Consider the following 21,120-nt stretch of genomic DNA (forward strand, 5'->3'; position numbering starts at 1 on the left):
CTAATATTTTTGCCTAATGTTAGGTCGGTGTATTTCTAGGTCTTTCTTTGGCTCCAGGAAATCAGAAATAAACGCTAAACTAAACAATGCGACAACAGAAATGCATTTTACTTCCTTTATCAATTAAACAAAGACAAACTTCGGTAAAATCCTGTGAGAACATCTTTGTGGAATGTCACGTAAACAAACTTTATTTTCCGTTTAAATGTGAAACACAGACGTTTCTCAAAGTTCGGCTTTTTAATGTTTTAGCATCAAAAATCTTCCACAAAACGCAAATATTTCCTGCAAAAATATAAAACGGGACATAAATTCTCAGGCTGTTTTTTTTCTTCTCAGAAAAACAAAAAAAAAGACAAATAGCACAAAAACAAAGAGAAAGAAATGAAACTGTTTCTCTGCAAAAGTGTAAAATAAAGTGTGCGTTTTGACAAAATAACTCCACCGTACTTGACGCCACCTGCTGGACAAATCAAGCAAGTGTTGCGAATTCAACATTAGTGAAAATGTAAGAAATTTAATTTTGATTTTAATGAAAAACAAACACAAATAATTTTATACTTTTGAGGATGAACAAACAAAAACATCAAAATTCTGATTTAAAGATTTTCGCAATAGTGCAAAGTCTAAACTTTATCGTAACTGAGGAAAGGACGATATAAAGTTTTATTTATCACACATTTCCTGACCAAAGTTTTTTTTGGCTCCCCTTGTGGTAGTTTGAAACATACCAAGCATTTTTAAGTAATTTCATGTAAAATATGAGCAATTTTCTCCATTCACGATAAAGTAAAGTCACTATTTATTGCCCGATAAAATCATATATTGTCCCATACCCATTCACAACTTCTTAAAGGGCAAGTTCACATGTTTTTAAGTGTGGTTGAATGAGATACTGACACAGTCACCACTCCCTCTTCCACACCAAAGCCCATAGAGAAAATCAGTGATTTTAGCTGGCAGGGACACAGGAGCTGCTGGTCCTCTGCTGCCTCGTGTGGTCACTTTGTGTCACTGAGGAAAATCTGAACAAAGGATTTCAAAAGCCAAATTGACAAAAGCAGTGGATCAACAACTCCTGTGTGTGTGATGTTAAAATCACTGATTTTCTCTATGGGCTTTGGTGTGGGAGAGTGAGTGGTTTACAAACTTCAGTTTCCTGTCTCACAGTGAGATAAAGACGTTCACACGTTCCTCAGGCTGGTTTGTGTCACATGACACACTTCAAAACAACGTTTGTGTTTCTTCTAAAACATGTGACAACACCCGTCTCGTCCTCTGCACGGATTAACAAGAAAGTCTGGGTTTATTTCAGTCTCTCGCGTCTCAGTTTTTGTGCCGGTGAACTCAGTCCTGAAAGAGACTGAACATTTATTTACTCACATTTCACTTCACAGTTGTAGAAGAACTCAAAAAACAAAATGGACCTGATTTCCTTAAGACAGTTTCCTGCACGGAGCTCACTGACCACGGCGCTGTGGTTACCACACCGTCTCGACGGCAACAGGTGACAACAGGCCTCTGTCCTCGGACTCTGCCGCTTGTGGCCACTAGGGGTCCTCGTCCATGTCGTCCAGGTTCGGGGACATGATGAAGTGTCTGGGGCAGTAGAGGCCGCGCTCGTCGGCGTGCTCCTCCCAGCGGGCGTCGTCGCTCTCGTGAGTGATGTAGCGCTCGCCTCGCCGCGTCTCAAACTCGCGCAGGTCCAGCCAGGTCTGGTAGTCCTGCGGGGGGAGGGGGGGCGGAGTCACGACAAGGTAACCATTAGCGAAAAACAATCTGTACATAAAGATGTTTTCCTGACGCTTTTCAGTCAGGGATTTTCCTCTGAATGACCTGAAACTAGTGATTAAGACGATTAACACCGCCCCCAAGTGGCCATTCAACAAACTACTACTACGTATTCTTTGACGGGACAAAGATCACAGACGTGAGGCTGAAGTTTACAGTGAGAATAAATCTTGTTTCCTTCAGTTATAAACAGATTTGATGCTACATCGGCGTAGTATCGCGAGATTGAGGAACATGGACACTTTGGGGAGGGAGGGGGCGTGGCCGTTTGTTTGCGACGTGACGTTTTCGTTACCTGTAGCCAGGGGTGACTCAGCGATTTGTCCACGCTGTAGCGCTTCCTCATCTTCACCTGCAGCAGGTTGTTGATCAGATCTGTGGCTGTAAACACAAACGACACAGTCAGTGAAACGCCCACAGAGAAACATCTCACACACACACACACACACAGGAGTTGTTAATCCACTGCTGCCTCCATCACTAAGTTCAAATGTTTGATTTTGTCAATTCGGCTTTTGAAAGTCTTTGTTCAGATTGACCACAGTGACACAAAGTGATCACACGAGGCAGCAGAGGACCAGCAGCTCCTGTGTCCCCGCCAGCTAAAATCACTGATTTTCTCTATGGGCTTTGGTGTGGGAGAGTGAGTGGTTTACAGTGATATAAAGACGTGAACGTGTTCTTAAAACATCGTGGACTTCATGGGATCTTGCTCAGGGGCATCACAGCTCTTGCCTTGTTGGAATTCGAACCGGCAACCCTTCAGTAAAAAGCCAAAATCCCTCTCTAACTGACGTCGTCAGAACTTCATACAACCACACTTTCAGCAGAAGATCTCGGTCCTTCATGACCGCGATGTCTCACCCTGCTCCGAGATCTCCTTCCACGGGTTTTGCGGGTACATGAAGGCGGCGTTCTGGATCTGGTCGTTGATGTCCTCGTCCTCGTTGAAGGGGAACGTCCCGCTCAGACTGACGTAGATGATGACGCCCACCGACCACATGTCCAGCGAGCGGTTGTAGCCCTTGCTGCGGAGAACCTCCGGCGCCAGGTACGCCGGCGTGCCTACCACCGAGCGGCGGAAAGACTTCTCCCCGATGATCCGAGCGAAGCCGAAGTCGCAGAGTTTCACCTGAGGGAACGGTTCCGCCGAGGCCAGCAGGACGTTCTCGGGCTTCAGGTCGCAGTGGACGATGTTCTTGAAGTGAAGATGTCGGAGAGCGACGAGGATCTGCAGAAGAACTCCCATCATCAACACGGCATGGAAACCACAAACAACATCGCGATTATCTTCACCAAAATAATAGAAAACTAGCTTGTTTACGTAGGGAGCAAAACGCCAAAATGGACGCCAAAATTCCAAATGGCCGACTTCCTGTTGAGTTGAGGCCACGGTTATGGTCCTTCCTGTTTCGTGGGCCAATACTAGAAATTCGCCATAACGTGGAGAGCCTTTGATGTGTCGATTACAGATCGGTGCGTTTTTTTGTCGGTACGACAAACGCGCTCGGACGAGTTCGCTCATTCACAAAGGTGCAAATCTCCAAAATGGACGGCAAAATTCCAAATAACCCACTTCCTGTTAAGTTGAGGACGCGGTTACGCCGTAGAGCCCTCCAGCAACGAACTACGCCAACATCGCATTTTTCGCCAGACCTGACCTCCACGCCAGAGGGAACGACTTCACGTAGAAGATGTCGACATCAGAGAGGCGGAGCCGGTGGGCGTGGCTCACCTGCGTGACCAGGAACTTGGTGAGGCGCTCGGGTAGACGACTCCGCTCGCTCGACAGAATCATCTCCAACATGTCGCCGTGCAGCTTCTCCATGACGACAAACACCTGCTCCGGCGTCTCGAACATGCACTCCAGGTTCACGATGCCGGGGTGATGCAGGTTCTGACGGGGAGAAGAAAACACGTGTGCTTTCCTGCCGTCGCCAGGTGGGGGCGCTGTGTGTGTGTGTGTGTGTGTGTGTGGTTACCTGCAGGATGGCCACCTCGTTCCTCAGCTGACTCTCCTGTTTGGTGGGGAACCTCATTTTGTCGATGATCTTGATGGCGACGTCTCTGCCGCTCTTCCTGTGTTTCCCTGCAGAGGACGACGACGGCGCTCGTTTTTACAGTGTCATTCAGTTTAACATTGTTACTGGTTTGTTTGGTTTGAGAGCCTCACCTCCGTACACGATCCCAAACTGTCCCGAGCCAAGAACCTCGTCAGCGAAGATCTGATAGACTGAGCTGATGTCCTGAATGACACAGAGACTTAGACGTCTTTGTTTTTGTCCACAAACACAAAATTTACTCCGTTTTTTTTAATGATTTCTTTCTTTATGGAGCAAAGAAAACTGAAAATATTCACATTTATGAAGCTGAAAAATGACAGAAAGTAGAAAATGTTCACATTTAAAGTCAAACACAGGTTGTGTGTGTGTGTGTTTTATTCCAAAATAAAAGCCAGACAAACGCGTTCCTGACGCGAATAAAAAGTTCAAACCGTGACTCACCACGTTCTCTTGGATCTGGGAGTTGGACACTGATATGCTCATGGAAATTTCTTCTGAGGAGAGAAAACAAAATGCATGTGTGTGTGTGTGTGCGCGCTTTTATTTTCTTAACCTTCTGGAATCATTTAAACCTAATTTCCTGTTTCTTTGTTGGACAACGAGCGAGTCGATGGATTTCCAGCCGAGATCAAAACCTGACGTGAGGAAACCACACGCTGTTACCAACTATTTCACCAAAATAAAAGCCTCCGTTTCCTGTCTGTGTGTGTGTGTGTGTGTGACACAGCTGCGTTAATTCACTCTGACGTTAAAAAAAGAAACGCAGCCGAGGGCAGTCGTGTGTGCGCAGGAAATCCTGACGAGCTAATATTGATTTCCGATCAGATCCGGGGCGGCGGCTTTGATCGGGTCATCGCTCTGTAATCAATACCTGCAGTCTGCTGCAGGGGGCGGCCTTCTCATATTTAGGTCACGGGTTAGGTCATCGTCCAGAGAGCGTTTACATAACTTTATTGACACGAGGCAGTGACGGTGTGGGACGATGTGAGAGCTTTAATTTTGTCGTTCTGTTGCTTTATAAATAAAGTTGGGTCGAATTTAAACCCATTTAAATCTTAAAAAATTATCTATCAGATATCATTATGATGCGTTCTTTCACAATAAAAGCCCATAACATCGTCTCTGGAGGACTTTTATTGTGAAAAATCGCAGTAGTGTTTTTGGTTTATTTTCAGATTTAACTGATCGTAGAGATTTATTTTTGAATTATTAATCAATATGGACTGTGAATGTGTTATGTAAAAGTGCAGTAAATGACACATAAATCAGTTAAACTGATGATTGTGTTGTTGTTGCATCAGTTTGTGTTGTTTCTTCTCATCATTGTTTGAGTCTCGTCACCTCGTCCGCTTGGTTACATCAGCGTCCATTAACTTATTGACACGCTGTCTATTTTTGGAGGGAAAGTGCAGCTTGACATTAATCACTGAGCAGGTGGAACATTTATTATTTTAATGCCACCGTTTTAGTCGTTTAGTGACAAAACAAAAATCTCCTTTTAGTGGTGAAACTTAAAAAAACACATTAACCTGAGGTGAAGCCGAAAATCCTCTGAAATCCCTGTGTGAGTGTGTGAGTGTGTGTGTGTGTGTATGAGGACTAAACTGTGAGCGCCCCCTACTGCTGACAACCAGCCTGAAAACAGACTTTACCAACAGGAAACTGATGTTTGTAAACCACTCACTCTCCCACACCAAAGCCCATAGAGAAAATCAGTGATTTTAGCTGCCGGGGACACAAGAGCTGCTGGTCTACTGCTGCCTCGTGTGGTCACTTTGTGTCACTGACATAAATCCAAATTTTACAAAATAAGACATTTGAACTTAGTGATGGAGGCAGCAGTGGATCAACAACTCCTGTGTGTGTGATGTTAAAATTACTGATTTTCTCTCTGGGCTTTGGTGTGGGAGAGTGAGTGGTTTACAAAGTCGTCTCACAGTGAGATAAAGACGTGAACGTGTTCTTAAAGATGTCGTAGACTCAAACTGACGTAGACTTTGGTCGTCCAGTGTCCAAGAAGTAGTGACATCTAATGGTGAGTCTGCAGATTGCAACAAATGCATGTCAGGAAACTACGGTGAGACATGTTTTTACTCACAGTGGAGTCTAGTCCTGAACTATCCCTTTAAAGGCTCAGTGTGTGTGTGTGTTACTCACTGTGGTCCTTGCCTGGTCCGGTGCCCACACTGGCCTTTGGCGTCACGGGCATCAGCGCCTGTCGGATCGCCTTCTCCCAGCTCTGTCCCACGTCCCGCCCCACGCCGGATGCGGCCAGGACGGGATTGTGGTGCAGTCCGACGCCACCGCCGTCCTCACCGCCGTAGTACACCACACTTGCCGTGGTCACCTCGAAACAGTGCGGTCTGCTGCCCTGCGGCAGGCAGCCGAAGTCCTGTGCCGGCTCCACCTGCAGGATCTCGGAGAGCGGGATCTCCTGGAGTGTGACGGGGACACGGGAGACAGGAAGTGAGACATGGGGTGAGACATGGGGTGTTTAAACTCTGACCCCTGCCGGATCAAACGTGTGAAGGAGAAGTTTGAAGTTCTGCCGAGTCTGTGAACGTCTTGTGTTTTGCCAAGTTCGTGCCACTGGCCCCGCCCTCCTGTCGCCCTGTGATTAAAAGGCCGGGACGTATGCGAGGTGGCGGCGAGCCACAGATCCCTCAGACCTCACCTTCAAAGGCCGGTTCCTGCTGGTCTTTGTGGTGAAGGTCAGCAGGTCACCAGATGAAAGCGGGAGGAGGAAAGTGATGGAGCTGCACAGACCGAGTGCGACCCGTCACATCCGTCACAATCGCCTCACACACACCCAGAGGATTATTCTTCATTCTTCTTAAAAACTCATTTCAACCTGAGCCAAAGCTCTTCTGCCACTTTATCTCACTGTTAGACGAACTCTTCAAACAGGAAACTTCAGTTAAGGTCACTTTTCCCAAACACTCACTCTCCCACACCAAGGCCCATAGAGAAAATCTGTGATTTTAACATCACACCACACAGGAGTTGTTGATCCACTGTTGCCTCCATCACTGAGTACAAACATCTTATTATGTCAATTCGGCTTTTGAAATCCTTTGTTCCGATTGTCCCTGTGAGCTAAAATCACTGATTTTCTCTATGGGCTTTGGTGTGGGCAAAATAACTCGGCTCAGACTCTGGTGGGAAACCAGAGTGAATAATGCAGTTGTAAACAAACAGTGATGGACAGAGTCTGAAACTCGACTCCTCCATGTGAAACTGGAGCTGCTGCTGCTGCTGCTGCTGCTGCTGATGATTACCTTGTAAAACTTGGCTCCACTTTCATTCTGAAACAGAGTCAGACTCTTGGTGTCCAGTCTCCAGTAATGTCTCTTCCTCTGCAAAGACACAAGGACACACATCACATCGTCAGGGAGACGAATGGACGAGTGTGTGTGTGTGTGTGTGTGTGTGCGTGTGTGTGTGTGCATTCACCAGGTTGTCGCGGCTGGTGTAGTGCACCATCCATCCCTCCTTCACCACTGTGGAGCTTTTCCTCTTGGTGTGTTTGATGGACTGAACCACTCTCATCAGAGGGATGTTGGTGCTGGTGGACGGGCTGCGGGGCGAACCAATAAAACACACTCTCAGAAGGAGCTGCGTTTATTTATTTAAAACACCAAAGGACGCTGACGTCACCTGATGGCCCGCAGCGTCTCGTCATCTCTCTCGCCGTCCGCACACGGACCCTCGATGAAGAAGAGCTTGTCCTCGGGCGTGGACGACTCGTCCTGCTCGTCCATGCTCTGACCTCCATCACTGCTGACGTCACACGTGTCGCACGTGTCACACGTGTCCACCTCCATCGTCGCCTCAGAGTCCAGACTGGGACTGGCCGGCTCTGGACAGACAGACAGACAGAGTAAAAAACTTTATTAAACTGTGGGAAGACAGTAAAAACAAAGTAAAGTAAAGTGAAGTGAATTAAGGTAAAGTTAGGTAAGGTAAAGTAAAGTAAAGTAAAGTAAAGTAAAGTAAAGTAAAGTAAAGTAAAGTAAGGTAAAGTAAAGTAAAGCAAGCAAAGTTAAGTAAAGTAAAGTAAAGTAAAGTAAAGAGAAGTAAAGTAAAGAGAAGTGAAGTGAAGTCAGTAAAGTCAAGTCAAGTAAAGTCAGTAAAGTAAAGTAAAGCAAAGCAAAGTAGAAGTCAGTAAAGTAAAATGAAGAAAACTAATCTAAGGTAAGGTAAAATAAAGTAAAATAGGTAAAGTAAAGTATGTAAACTAAAGTAAAGTAAAAGGAAGAAAGCTAATATAAGGTAAGGTAAAAGTGTAAAGTAAAGTAGTTAGATTAGATTACAAATGGTTCAGTCCTAGTGGAAAAGTGTCATGAATGATAAAGTGAGACTTTTTAAAGTTAAATATAAATGACGACATCATCAGCGTAAATCAGAGACGACTCACCTCCATTAAAGTCCACCTCGCCGAGGCAGTCGCGAGGAACTTTGGCCGCACATCTCTTATGACAGTTAAATTTACAATCTGAGGACGCAGAAACAAACGCAGGATTGGTTCAAACATATTTCATCATGTCGTCTGCATACAGAATGATATTTTACTGCTTTTTCTGCTTTTAACGTTATAACAGTGAATATAGCGAATTTCTCATGGTCAAACCGAACATGGAAACTGAAGGCATCATTGTACTTCAGATAATAATTATAATAATAATAATAATAATAATAATGATGATAGAATAATTATTTTCATATTTTTGGATCCTTTCAGAGTGAACTTGTCACCTTTGCACTGCATCCCCTGTCGGAAAAGTCCTTTCAGCAGACGTTTGCAGAACTGACAGATGGTGGGACGAGTGTACGTGTGGACGGAGAAGGTGTGGGGGACTTTGACTCGTCCCAGCACCATCTTCTCCATCCAGATGGGACGTCCACTGAGCAGGGAGTTACGCTTCACAGCACCCAGCAGGGGGCGCAGCTGGTGGAACAGACGGGGAAAAGAAATTTGTGAATGAGTCACATCTGCTTTTCTTTTCAACATTTGCATTTTTTTAAATTTCCTTCTTATATGCACACATATATTATGTTTCACTTCTATTTCTTTTAATTTCTAACACAACGTTTGTGTATCCGATGATATAACAACCAGTGTTTTTTTAAAAATTACTTATATGACACATTTTAACAGGTATATGCAAAAAAAACCTGTAAGGTATATGTTATTGTTGTACTTTGTAAAAAGGCAAATTCTGTCATGTAACATGTGTTTACTTAAAATGAGTCTCCCTTAACTTAGTTAAGCTGAGTATTTTACTTGTGCAAAACTTGCTGGGCAGGATTATTGATTCACTTAACTAAACAAAACAATAACTAATATAAACAATAGTATGACAACTGTGACCTTAGTCTGACTACTACCTTAGTCCGACTATGACCTTAGTCTGACTATGACCTTAGTCTGACTACATATACACACACGACAGCTACAGGAAGAAAAGAGCTAAGTTCTCAAACCCACCTCCTCCTGTGGGACTGGGCTGAACTCAGTAGAAGGAGGACGAGTGACGGACAGGACGGCGCCCGACAGGGACACGTTGGACAGCCTCCTCTTCTTCACGCCACTGCAGTTGTTGGGGATCTTAAACGCACATCGTTTGTGGTAGTTCAGTCCACATCCTGCGGAGCCAATAGCAATATTATACCATATACATATATATATATATATATATATATATATACATACACATGTGTGTATGTATATATATACACACGTATGTGTATATATATATACACACACACATACATTTCAAAGTTCACGTTTTTGGATAGAATGCGTCAAACAAAAGAGTTTGCAGTTGTTTCTAAACTGAAGTTTGTAAACCATTCACTCTCCTATTTGACCTAAAACCTGGCTGTTGTTACCTTCACACTTGAGGCCTTGTCGGACGAGTCCCCACAGCATCTCCCCACAGTCATCGCAGAACGCCGGGGCCTTGTACGAGTGAACGTACAGTGCGTGAGGTCGGATCTGGAAGTCTTCAGCTGTGGCCAGAGCTGAAAGAACATTATTATTATTAATAATAATAATAATAATAATAATAATAATAACCCATCATCCAAAATCCCTTTTATTTCAAATTATATTGCTCCTGATCCAGTTAAAAAAAAAAAAAAAAAAAAAAATGTCAAGTCCAAGTCTTTAATACTGATACATTACACAATCAGGGACAGTGAGATTAAATTAGAGAGAGAAAAAGACAATCAATGTGTTTTTTGCACCAAGAAAACTGAGTTTTAGCCACTTCACCAAAGTCTCAACTCATAAAGTCTATGTCAGTTTAAGTCCAGATGTCTTTAAGAACATTTTCTCGTCTTTATCTCACTGTGAGACAGACTTTTCCAACAGGAGACCACTCACTCTCCCACACCAAAGCCCATAGAGAAAATCAGTGATTTTAACATCACACACACAGGAGTTGTTGATCCACTGCTGCCTCCATCACTAAGTTCTAATGTCCTTTTTTGTCAAATTAGTCATTTAAAATTCTTCATTTAGATTAACCTCAGTGACACAAAGTGGCCACACGAGGCAGCAGTAGACCAGCAGCTCCTGTGTCCCTGCGAGCTAAAATCACTTATTTTCTCTATGGGCTTTGGTGTGGGAGAGTGAGTGGTTCGATGGATTTTACACTGTGAGTCTTTTGCTAAGTGGCTAAAAAAATCACGTTTTCTTGTGTCTCTGCTACATCCACACTTCACAATACATGCCATGGTTGTCAGCATCCTCCTCCTCTAGCTCTGTGGTAACAGAAGCAGCATGAACAGCGACGGTAATAAAGACATAAAGCAGCACAGGTTTGCAGCAGCAGCAGCAGCAGGAGGAGGAGGAAGTGGTCGCGGGATTGAACCTGTTGTGGTTTGTTTTCCTCCTGCAGTGTAACATAAACCTGCTGCTCGGCGTCTGAGTGCCGAGCTGTTGAACGGTGTCAGTTTTAAGGTTTTACAGCCAGACCTGTCAACACCACTCAGGAAATGACAATCCTATAACACAATATTATAGTGAGAGCGGCGCGTAGAGTGATCCAGGGAGACGCTGCGGTGAAGGGAACTAGATCTGAGTCTCACACCCACTGTCTCCTCAGAGCTGGATTAACATGACGGAGATGAAACTGAGATAAAAACAAATAAAATCAAGTTAAACGAGAAGAACGGGAAATCTAAATGAACGCTGTTTTCCTGATACTTTGAATACGACAAATAAAACTGTAATGTTTCACATGAGATTTTCATCAATCAAAATCCTATTTAGATTCATAAAATCCTCAGAAACGCTTTTAATTCATCAGTTTATGAAGTTTTTAAGGCTTGAGTTGAATGATCACCATCACACAGTGAACGTACCACACATAAACGCTGACGTTTCTCCCGTCACATGTTCTGATTGTGTTTACCCACAATGCCCTGCGTAGTAGTCTGCTTCCTGCACTTGCTTCACTTGAAGTGAGCTGAGTCCGATGTTTTCAGGCGGACCAGAGTTCACTTTTTTGATGAGCATCAGAGTTCGGTTGTGTGTTCACAACCTCCCCAAAGCAACCAGACTTTCAGAGCAAAAGGACTAGGATTTGATGAAGAAGGAGCTGGTGTGAATGCAGCCTTAGTCTGACTATGAGCTTAGTCTGACTACAAGCTTAGTCTGACTGCGATCTTAGTCTGACTGCGACCTTAGACTTACTACGATCTTAGTCTGATTACGACCCTAGTCTGACTACAATCTTAGTCTAACTACAACCTTAATAGGACTACAATCTTTGTCTGACTACGACCTTAGTCTGACTACAATCTTAGAATGACTAGGACCTTAGTCTGACTGCGACCCTAGTCTGACTATGACCTTAGTCTGACTACAACCTTAGTCTGACCTACGAGCTTAGTCTGACTACAACCTTAGTCTGACTGTGACCCTAGTCTGACTATGACCTTAGTCTGACTACAACCTTAGTCTGACTACTCCCTTAGTCTGACTACGACCTTAGTGTGACTACAACCTTAGTGTGACTACGACCTTAGTCTGACTACAACCCTAGTCTGACTATGACCTTAGTTTGACTACGACCCTAGTTTGACTACGACCTTAGTCTGACTACGACCTTAATCTGACTACGGCCTTAGTCTGACTACGGCCTTAGTCTGACTACAACCTTAGTCTGACTACAATCTTAGTCTGACTACGGCCTTAGTCTGACTACAATCTTAGTCTGACTACAGCCTTAGTCCGACTACAATCTTAGTCTGACTACGGCCTTAGTCTGACTACGACCTTAGCTCCATTAAACTGACTTTAAACAGTGAAAGTTGCTGCTTTCTTACCAGACAGAACCACCTCGACCAGGTCGCCCTCATGGATCTCCTCTGCCGACGTCAGCCGCTGCAGGATGTTGTCTGAGTTCAGGTCGTGACGGAAGAGCAGGATCTTGTCGTACATCCCAAAGAACCCGCATTCAGGGAACTGAGGAAGAGGAGGACGAGGAAGAAGAGGAGGTCAGGGTTTGGTTATTTGGAAATTTCCTGCAGTGAAAGCAACAAGCAAACATCTCGTTTTTCACTCAGTTTGAATCATTTAAACAACATTTTTGCTTTTAAATGTCTGACTGTCAATCAAAATAAATCCCACTTAAATATCTTCTTAATGTTCTTTTAAGAGATATTAAGTTCTGTATTAAGTGTAGGACAAGGCTTTTAATGTGAAATGTTTACAGAAACAGAATTAGTAGAAAAAGTTAAAAACATTTGTTCTGTGTCAGTGATAAAGTGTGTGTGTGTGTGTGTGTGTGTGTGATGCTCGTGCAGGTGGAGCAGCTTCCTGCCTCGAGCTGCAGGATGTTAGCAGCAGCAGCAGCAGCAGCAGGAAACACAGCCACAGGTGACGAGGCAGGAGACAGACACACACACACACACACTCATGAATATTGGCTGAGCTCCTGTGAATCATGTGACTTCACACCAGCATCAAACAAACGACACAAACTGATTTCTCTGGACAGGAAACAAACTCAAGCACCTGGACACAGATGAGGGGACAGTGTCTCTGACTGACTTTTGTTTTTTATGTTTGTGGTTATTGTGTGTCTCTTATATGATTGTGTTTTTATATGTATGATTAGTTTCACTTTGTAGTTTTATTTTCGCATCAATTTGTGGTTATTTTACATCTTTGGCAACTTTGTAGTGGGTTTATGTCTTTGTGGTTGTCTTGTGTCTGAATGTGGTTATTTTTTGTATCTTTGTGGTGGTTTTGTGTCTCCTTGTCATTAGTTTGTGTCTCTTTGTCATTGGTTTGTGTGTCTTTGTCATTGGTTTGTGTCTCTTTGTCATTGGTTTGTGTCTCTTTGTCATTGGTTTGTGTCTCTTTGTCATTAGTTTGTGTCTCCTTGTCATTGGTTTGTGTCTCTTTGTCATTAGTTTGTGTCTCCTTGTCATTAGTTTGTGTCTCCTTGTCATTAGTTTGTGTCTCTTTGTCATTAGTTTGTGTCTCCTTGTTATTGGTTTGTGTCTCCTTGTCGTTAGTTTGTGTCTCTTTGTCATTGGTTTGTCTCCTTGTCATTAATTTGTGTCTCTTTGTCATTAGTTTGTGTCTCTTTGTCATTAGTTACTGTTACTGCTGCTGCTGCTGTTACTGCTGCTGTAACTGCTGCTGTTACTGCTGCTGCTGCTGCTGCTGTTACTGCTGCTGTTACTGCTGCTGCTGCTGTTACTGCTGCTGTTACTGCTGCTGCTGCTGCTGCTGTTACTGCTGCTGTTACTGCTGCTGTTACTGCTGCTGCTGCTGTTACTGCTGCTGTTGCTGATGACCGGCACAAACCTCCTCTGAAGTGAACACACACACACACAGTTCAGTTAATGGACTGAACTGTGTGTGTGTTTGGTCCACACTGATCCTCACATTTATGGTTAATCCTCCATTAACCAGGATTAACACACACACACACACACAGACACACATACAGACACACACACACACACACACACACATACAGACACACACACACACAGATTTCTGACGACCTCACTCCTGTCGTCAGCGTCGCTGAGGGCAAAAACACCTCCAGGCCCTGCTGTAACCTTTGACCTCAGGGGTGAGAGTTCTCATGCTGGGATGTGACGTTGTGGGTGGAGTCCTGGTGGTAGTGGGAGGAGTTAATACCACGTGTTGGTGGAGAGCAGTAACCCAGGACGCGTTAAACGTCACCTACACAGTCTGTACATGATGTATATGTTTGCATGTGTGCGTAATCCCATCATCCAGATTATATAATCTTAATCCAGTGTGGAGAGCATGTGTATAAAGCCACAATTACCTACTGTTCTTTAGTGACCTTCCACCTGACGGGATTTCATGTTCAGTTATTTTGAATAAAACACAGATAACGATCACCATCACTTCATCTGTTCATTGTTTTTGAGTGAGTGAGTGAGTGAGTGAGTTAGTTTTAGTTAGTTAGTTAGTTAGTTAGTGAGCCTGGAGAGACGAGTTGATGGGAAATATTGAGGCTAAACTGACTGAGCTCCTGTTTTCCCCCTGCATCCGCTCACATACTGAGCTGCTGTCGCTCAGGAAACAACAGGATGAAGCAGCAGCAGCAGCAGCAGCAGCAGCAGTAACAGCAGCAGCAGTAACAGCAGCAGCAGCTGTGAGACGTTCAGGGTCAGAGGTCACTTTCTATTTAATCCCATGATTGCAACAAATGGAGTTGGGAAAGTTAAGCCGAGTGTTTTTTTGACGTTAATGTTTTTTAAAATGAAATCTCATGACTTCACTTTTCACTTTCTGACTTTGAACGAATGATTTTTCACTTTACAAAACAACACGAGCTTCATCTGTTCTGTCGTTCAAATGAAGGGAAAGAAGGTGAAGAGACAAACTGTGTGTCTTTGTATCTGCACAACACAACACAACACAACACAACACAACACAACACAACACAAACAAAACAAAACAAAACAAAACAAAACAAAACAAAACAAAACAAAACAAAACAAAACAAAACAAAACAAAACAAAACACAGATTCATGCTCTAACATCACAAGACACGGTGTCACTGAGCAAAGCTGTGTGAGTGGATGAAGTGACCATTAAAACACAAATCTGTCTCCTTCTCTTTCTTCTCCTCCTCGACCACCACCTGGCCTTGGTCACCATGGAAACCAGCTGAGCGGAGGACGCAGGTACACGCGCGTCGTCTCCATGGCAACAAGAAACTCTCTGGTCTCTCTGGTCTCGCTGGTGTAAAAGGACTGACGTTCAGTAATTTTAGCTCACAGGGACACAGGAGCTGCTGGTCCTCTGCTGCCTCGTGTGGTCACTTTGTGTCACTGACGACAATCTGAATAAAGGACTTTCAAGCCAAATTGACAAAATAAGACATTTGAAGTGAGTGATGGAGGCAGCAGTGTGTGTGTGTGATGTTAGTGACGTCACTGGTTTTCTCTGTGGGCTTTGGTGTGGGAGAGTGAGTGGTTTACGGACTTTAGTTTCTGGTCAGAAAAAGTTGAGATAAGGTGAAAACACATTCACCTTTACCTTTAAACAATTACACTTCCTCATTTTTGGAAACGGATGGATGAAAACCTGAGACTCACAGGTTCAAATATAAGTGTGTGTGTGTGTGTGTGTGTGTGTGTAAATACACTGTGATGTCATGATGATCATGTGACCTGACGCGCTGAGGAACTACACACACACACATGCAGCTGCTAAAGAGGAAACGCAGAGCCCTGAGTCAGCGTCAGCGACCAGGAAACCAGCGTCTCCTTTTCCTGACACACAGACACAGGAGCATCATGGGAGTTTATGGGGAATAATCATATACTTTCAATATCATCAACATATATATATCACAATATAAATGTTTAGAGTCTTTCTCTTGACATATGAAACAAGCTGCACACAGGTTGTTCTTCACATGATTTTCCCTTAACAACCTTGTTTTCCCTTAATGTCCATGGGCCATGGGCCTTTCCCTTCATTTCCAAGTTTCTCCCTCAACTCACATGATTTTCCCTTAGTGTCCTTTACCCCCCCCCCCTTAACTTCCATGTTTTTTATGAATGTATTTTTTTCCCTTAACAGCCAAGCTTTTCCCTTACAGTCCATGTTTTTCCCTTAACATGTCCAGTTTTCCTTTAACATCAATGTTTTTCCCTTAACATCCACGCTTTTCCCTCAACATCAATGTTTTTCCCTTAACATTCGCACTTTTCCCTCAACGTATGTTTTCCCCTTAACGTCCATGTTTTCCCATTAACATTCATGCTTTTCCCTTAACGTCCATGTTTCCATTAAAATTCATGCTTTTCACTTAATGTCCATGTTTTCCCCTTAACATCCACGCTTTTCTCTTAACATCCATGTTTTTCCTTAACGTATATTTTTCCCTTAACGTCCATGTTTTTCCTTAACATATGTTTTTCCCTAAACATTCACGCTTTTCCCTTAACATTCATGTTTTTCCCTTAACATCTAGGCTGTTCCTTCACGTATAATACAGTATATATAATAAATCTAATAGATCATAGTTTATGATCTGTATCACATGATCTTAACACAAATGAAGGTTTTTTACGTGTGTTACAAACAATGACACTGACTGTAAATATGAATGTAATTATATATACACACATATATATATATATATATACACATACATATATATATATATATATATACACTGAACATGTATCATTTCCTGTCTCTTATTTCCTATGTTTTCTATTGGACGTCCTGAAACATCACAAGTTCACTTCCTGTTTCTTTCAATTATTGATACAAAGTAACGTCCCTGAGTCAAATGGATGGATGAATAAGTGAGAGATCATGGAAGACGTGGCTGTTTTTTGTTTTTCTCGTGTCCTAAACACTGGCCTCGTCCTCATGGAGACATAAAACCTGGTCCTAATGAGGCGGAACCTCATCCTTTCTGAGCAACTGTTTCAAGTTTACGACTTAGATTTGAATTGTGGTTAAGGTTAGTGAAAAGTCTGTGAGTGTACTTGTATTTATGTCTGTGGGGACTTCTGTCAACTTTAAAGGGCTTTTTCACAGTTAAGGCCTATTTTTAGGGTTAAGGTAAGGGGTTATAGTCATTTCTGTTCTGTTTTTGTTTCATTTTGCGTTTTGTAAATACTATGTAAAAGTAGGTGGACTCATCTCGTAAACACGGGAAAAATGACGGAAAATTCATTTTCCACACGTGTCGGACGTTTTATAATGACGACAAAAATTTTGCGAATTCTGGCCTTTCAGAAACTATCCACTTACGATTTTGTAAACACGATGTAAAAGTAGGTGGACTCACCTCGTGAACACGGGGAACATGACGTCATTTGACGACTTTGTGAGTGTCGGAAGTTTGAAAAAGAAGAAGGAAGGATTACCTTCTGATCCACGACGGAGCAGACGAGCTCCCTGACGGCCGACAGCGAGTGATCTCCTAGGTCAAGGGTCACCGTCTCCCGGGTGAGTCCGATCTGAAGCAGGAAGGAAACGCCGCCGTGAACCGACCCCCGCGAGTGGGTGGGGCTCGGCGCAGTCGGAGCCGTCTGGCTGCCGTTGGACAGGCGGCTGCACAAGGTGGTGGGCGGGCTGGGTGAGGGCGACGGAGTGGGCGGAGCAAAGTGCTGAGAAAGGGTGGGGAGGGACTGCGGCGAGGCCGGCAGCGCCGGCGGCGGGCTGTTGTCGGCCGACATTGACTGCGATCTGTGACGTGATCCGGGCGGGAAGAGGGTATCGTGGGTAAAAGACATCCAGACGAAGGAAAAGTAAACGATGTCCGACTCTTTGATCGTCAGCCGATCGTCTCCTGACGCCTCCTGTGTCGCAACTTCTCCACGTTTAAATCCTGCGGGGAAACTGTCTTCTCACTGGCGGCCATCTTGGACGACGTTAAAAAAAGGGATAAAAACGGAGTTGTGTGGAGTTTGTTTTCCTCTCAATCACGTCGTTATCTGTCGAGAACAAAACCAACACGTTAAAGGTTCACTGTGATGACAACTTTAAAGTTTTTATTTTTCACGAGGAAGTGACGCAGTGACTCTTTAAGAACACGTTCACGTCTTTATCTCACTGTGAGACAGGAAACTGAAGTTTGTAAACCACTCACTCTCCCACACCAAAGCCCATAGAGAAAACCAGTGATTTTAACATCACACACACAGGAGTTGTTGATCCACTGCTGCCTCCATCACTACGTTCAAATGTCTTATTTTGTCAATTCCGCTTTTGAAAATCTTCATTTAGATTTACTTCAGTGACACAAAGTGACCACACGAGGCAGCAGTAGACCAGCAGCTCCTGTGTCCCCGCAGCTAAAATCACTGGTTTTCTCTGTGGGCTTTGGTGTGGGAGAGTGAGTGGTTTACAAACGTCAGTTTCCTGTTGGAAAAGTCTGTGTGACAGTGAGATAAAGACGTGAACGTGTTCTTAAAGATATCGTAGACATAAACTGACATAGAGTCTTTTGTTAAGTGGCTGAAATCAGATTTTTATCAACTGTTTAATGTTTACACAAATGCGTGATCAATACACGGAGAACAAATGATTATTTTCATTATTGATTATTCAACTGTCAAAAGAAAGGTGAAAAATGTGCCAAACCTCTAAACAAAGTCAAGATATTTGGTTTATTTCAACATAAAAAAAATCAGCAAGTAACAAATAATAAGCACACTAAAAACACCAAATCCAATCAATCTATTACTGGAATTGATGGTTACAGTGATTTGAGCACTAAAATGTAACTGTTTCTGTCATAAAAACGTATTAGTTTAGTAACTTTAGTCCATACAGTCGTTTTTACCACTGTTGTCACTGCTGCTGGAGTTCGTCGATGAGTAATCCATAACTAAATTAAACACCAGCTAGTTTGACTGACAACTAATCCATTTTGTTTTGTGTTTTTTGAAATATAAATATAACTTTTTTACATTCTTATATGTGAATATTTAACCAACTCATCAAAAAACAATGATAATATCTTTGATTTGTGGACATAACTGACACTTTTTTTAACCATTTTCTAACATTTTACAAAGGCAAACAACTAAATCAATCAGGTTTTTCTTTAAATAATACACATATATTATTTATGTCAGACAACAGTCATTTTGTTTGTCTTCTCTGAGGTTCCAGTGCACGTTTCCTACACATAAATGCATAATTAAATCAATAATGCGTGTTAAACTCTTTACATGAACACATTTGTTGAGTTGTATAACTTGTGTGGAACTCATTTTTGGACTTATTTACACGTTCCTCGTGTGAGTTTGTCAGGAAAAACAAGAGAAAACAGAAAAATATGTGAGATAAATGTTGTAAAACATCTGCATTTTCTCTCTAACATCTGGATTAATGCTCGTTTTTACGTCATAATAGTAAAAAGTACAGGTTGTTGTTGTTGTTCTTGTTGTTGTTGTTGTTGTCGTGGTGGAGAATGGTGGTGCGTTCACGGCACCGGTACCGACCTCACTCACACAAACCCGGGGCGGGTTTTCCGCTTCCATCTCGGGTCAAAGCAGAAGAAAATGTTCGCTGGGCTCGGATCCGGCGGCGGCGGCGGCTCGGACTGGTCCACGCCGGACTCCTGCTCCCCACAGTCCCGCTGTTCTCCCGTCAGAGCTCCGCGGCGAGTGAAGTTAAAAACCGGGAGTGAAAAGTTTTAATTTTCCGCTTCTTTTTTTCCTCCAAACTTCACCGACGAAAAAGAAGCGGCAGCCGAGAAACAGCAGCTTCATGCGGATCTGATTATCAACGACGGGCGACGCACAGAGGTCTCACTCTGACACCAGTTCAGGAACCACAGCCGCAGAAGAAAATCTACAACTGAGAGGGAGGAGGGGCAAAAAACCGGAAACATTAAAGAGATAGAACAGGGTTTACTTTACATAAGTCAGTCAGAAAAAAATGTGAACATATCTTGAGCTAGCATCGTTAGCTACATGATAGTTTGCTCACTCAACAGCATAGCAACATGGATGCACTCTCCCACACCAAACTCCATAGAGAAAATCAGTGATTTTAGCTTGCGGGGACACAGGAGCTCCTGGTCTACTGCTGCCTCGTGTGGTCACTTCGTGTCACTGAGGTAAATGTAAATGAAGAATTTCAAAAGCCGAATTTTACAAAATAAGACATCTAAACTTAATGATGGGGGCAGCTGTGGATCAAAAACTCCTGTGTGCTGTGATGTTAAAATCACTGATTTTCTTTATGGGGTTTGGTGTGGGAGAGTGAGTGGTTCACAAACTACAGTTTCCTGTGGGAAAGTCTGTCTCACAGTGAGATAAAGACGTGAACATGTGACGTACAAGTTATGTATTTACTGGTTTACTGTTTTTATGTTTATACATTTTTTTTGTCAGATTTGTCAGAATTAAATAAATAAATTATAATTTATGTTGGAAACTTTAAGTCACAAACTGTTCTGATATTCCTGCACATTTTTCATTTACCTCCGAGTGAATCATCTGTCTATAAACGATCTTTGCCTGGTCTCGGCTTCAGCGCTTCTTCTTCATGACGCGAGTCTGTGGCGCCACCTCCTGGTGGAACTTGTCTCATCATCGTCACCTTTTCTGCTCCCTCCAGAAAAAACTGTTATTTGGTTCGTTTTACCCTTAAAATCATAATCATGTGATAAATTTGTTGCTAATTTATTAAAGTGAACACAGTCAGAACAAGACGAGATGAATGAATGAATAAAAACAAATCTCTTTTCTTCAGGAGCAGTTTTAAGTAAACTTTTTGTTTCAAAGATTTTACTTTTAAAATATATATAAAAAAAACTTAAAAATATTTAAGCTAAAAAAAGATTTGGTTTTAAAAGAACATCAGAAAAATATCAGATTCTGATTTAACATTGGTGTTTTTACTGAGCTTCTTCAGAAGGGGGCAGTGTTTCTCCAGCTGTGATTATGATGCACGTGGTTCAGATGATGATGACGTAAAAAAAACAAAAAACTAAACAAAAACAAATTATTACAAAAAAATGTTATTGATTAATTTTAAACAATTACATTTATTTTTTATTCTTATTTTTTTTAGGAAATTAGAATTTCACATTAAAAGCCTCTACATTTTTTTCTCAGATCAATCCAGTTAATTTAAATGTTTTATTTGTATATATTTAAAGTTATTTCTCTCTGTTTTTATTTACATATTAATATAAAAAACACAAGCATCTATTTATTTACAAGAATAAAAGCCAAGTTTGTCTGAATTTACACTTTCAAAACAAGCATAAA

The 21,120-nt window shown here is 42.6% G+C and overlaps 1 protein-coding gene across 2 annotated transcripts; it reads right to left on the bottom strand.

The window, feature by feature from the left end:
- Positions 1 to 1,064: 1,064 nt before the first annotated feature.
- LOC131443920 (serine/threonine-protein kinase D3-like) lies at positions 1,065 to 19,658 on the bottom strand. Of its 2 annotated transcripts, none has more exons than XM_058614007.1 (18): positions 19,342 to 19,658; positions 17,257 to 17,826; positions 12,192 to 12,330; positions 9,747 to 9,878; positions 9,343 to 9,500; positions 8,610 to 8,802; positions 8,272 to 8,349; positions 7,512 to 7,713; positions 7,308 to 7,431; positions 7,133 to 7,210; positions 6,012 to 6,288; positions 4,296 to 4,345; positions 3,965 to 4,037; positions 3,774 to 3,880; positions 3,527 to 3,688; positions 2,656 to 3,022; positions 2,087 to 2,172; positions 1,065 to 1,724 (listed from the first exon to the last, which is right to left on the bottom strand). In XM_058614007.1, exons 2-18 carry the CDS (start codon positions 17,623 to 17,625, stop codon positions 1,551 to 1,553), a joined length of 2,769 nt encoding a protein of 922 aa, XP_058469990.1. In that variant the 5' UTR covers positions 17,626 to 17,826; positions 19,342 to 19,658; the 3' UTR covers positions 1,065 to 1,550. The 2 variants fall into 2 exon arrangements, with proteins under 2 accessions (XP_058469990.1, XP_058469989.1); XM_058614006.1 differs by having other exon boundaries at positions 4,296 to 4,348; positions 19,342 to 19,657.
- Positions 19,659 to 21,120: the final 1,462 nt, after the last annotated feature.

This window comes from Solea solea, chromosome 17 (assembly GCF_958295425.1).
Source record: "Solea solea chromosome 17, fSolSol10.1, whole genome shotgun sequence".
Classification (NCBI taxonomy): Eukaryota; Metazoa; Chordata; class Actinopteri; order Pleuronectiformes; family Soleidae; genus Solea; species Solea solea.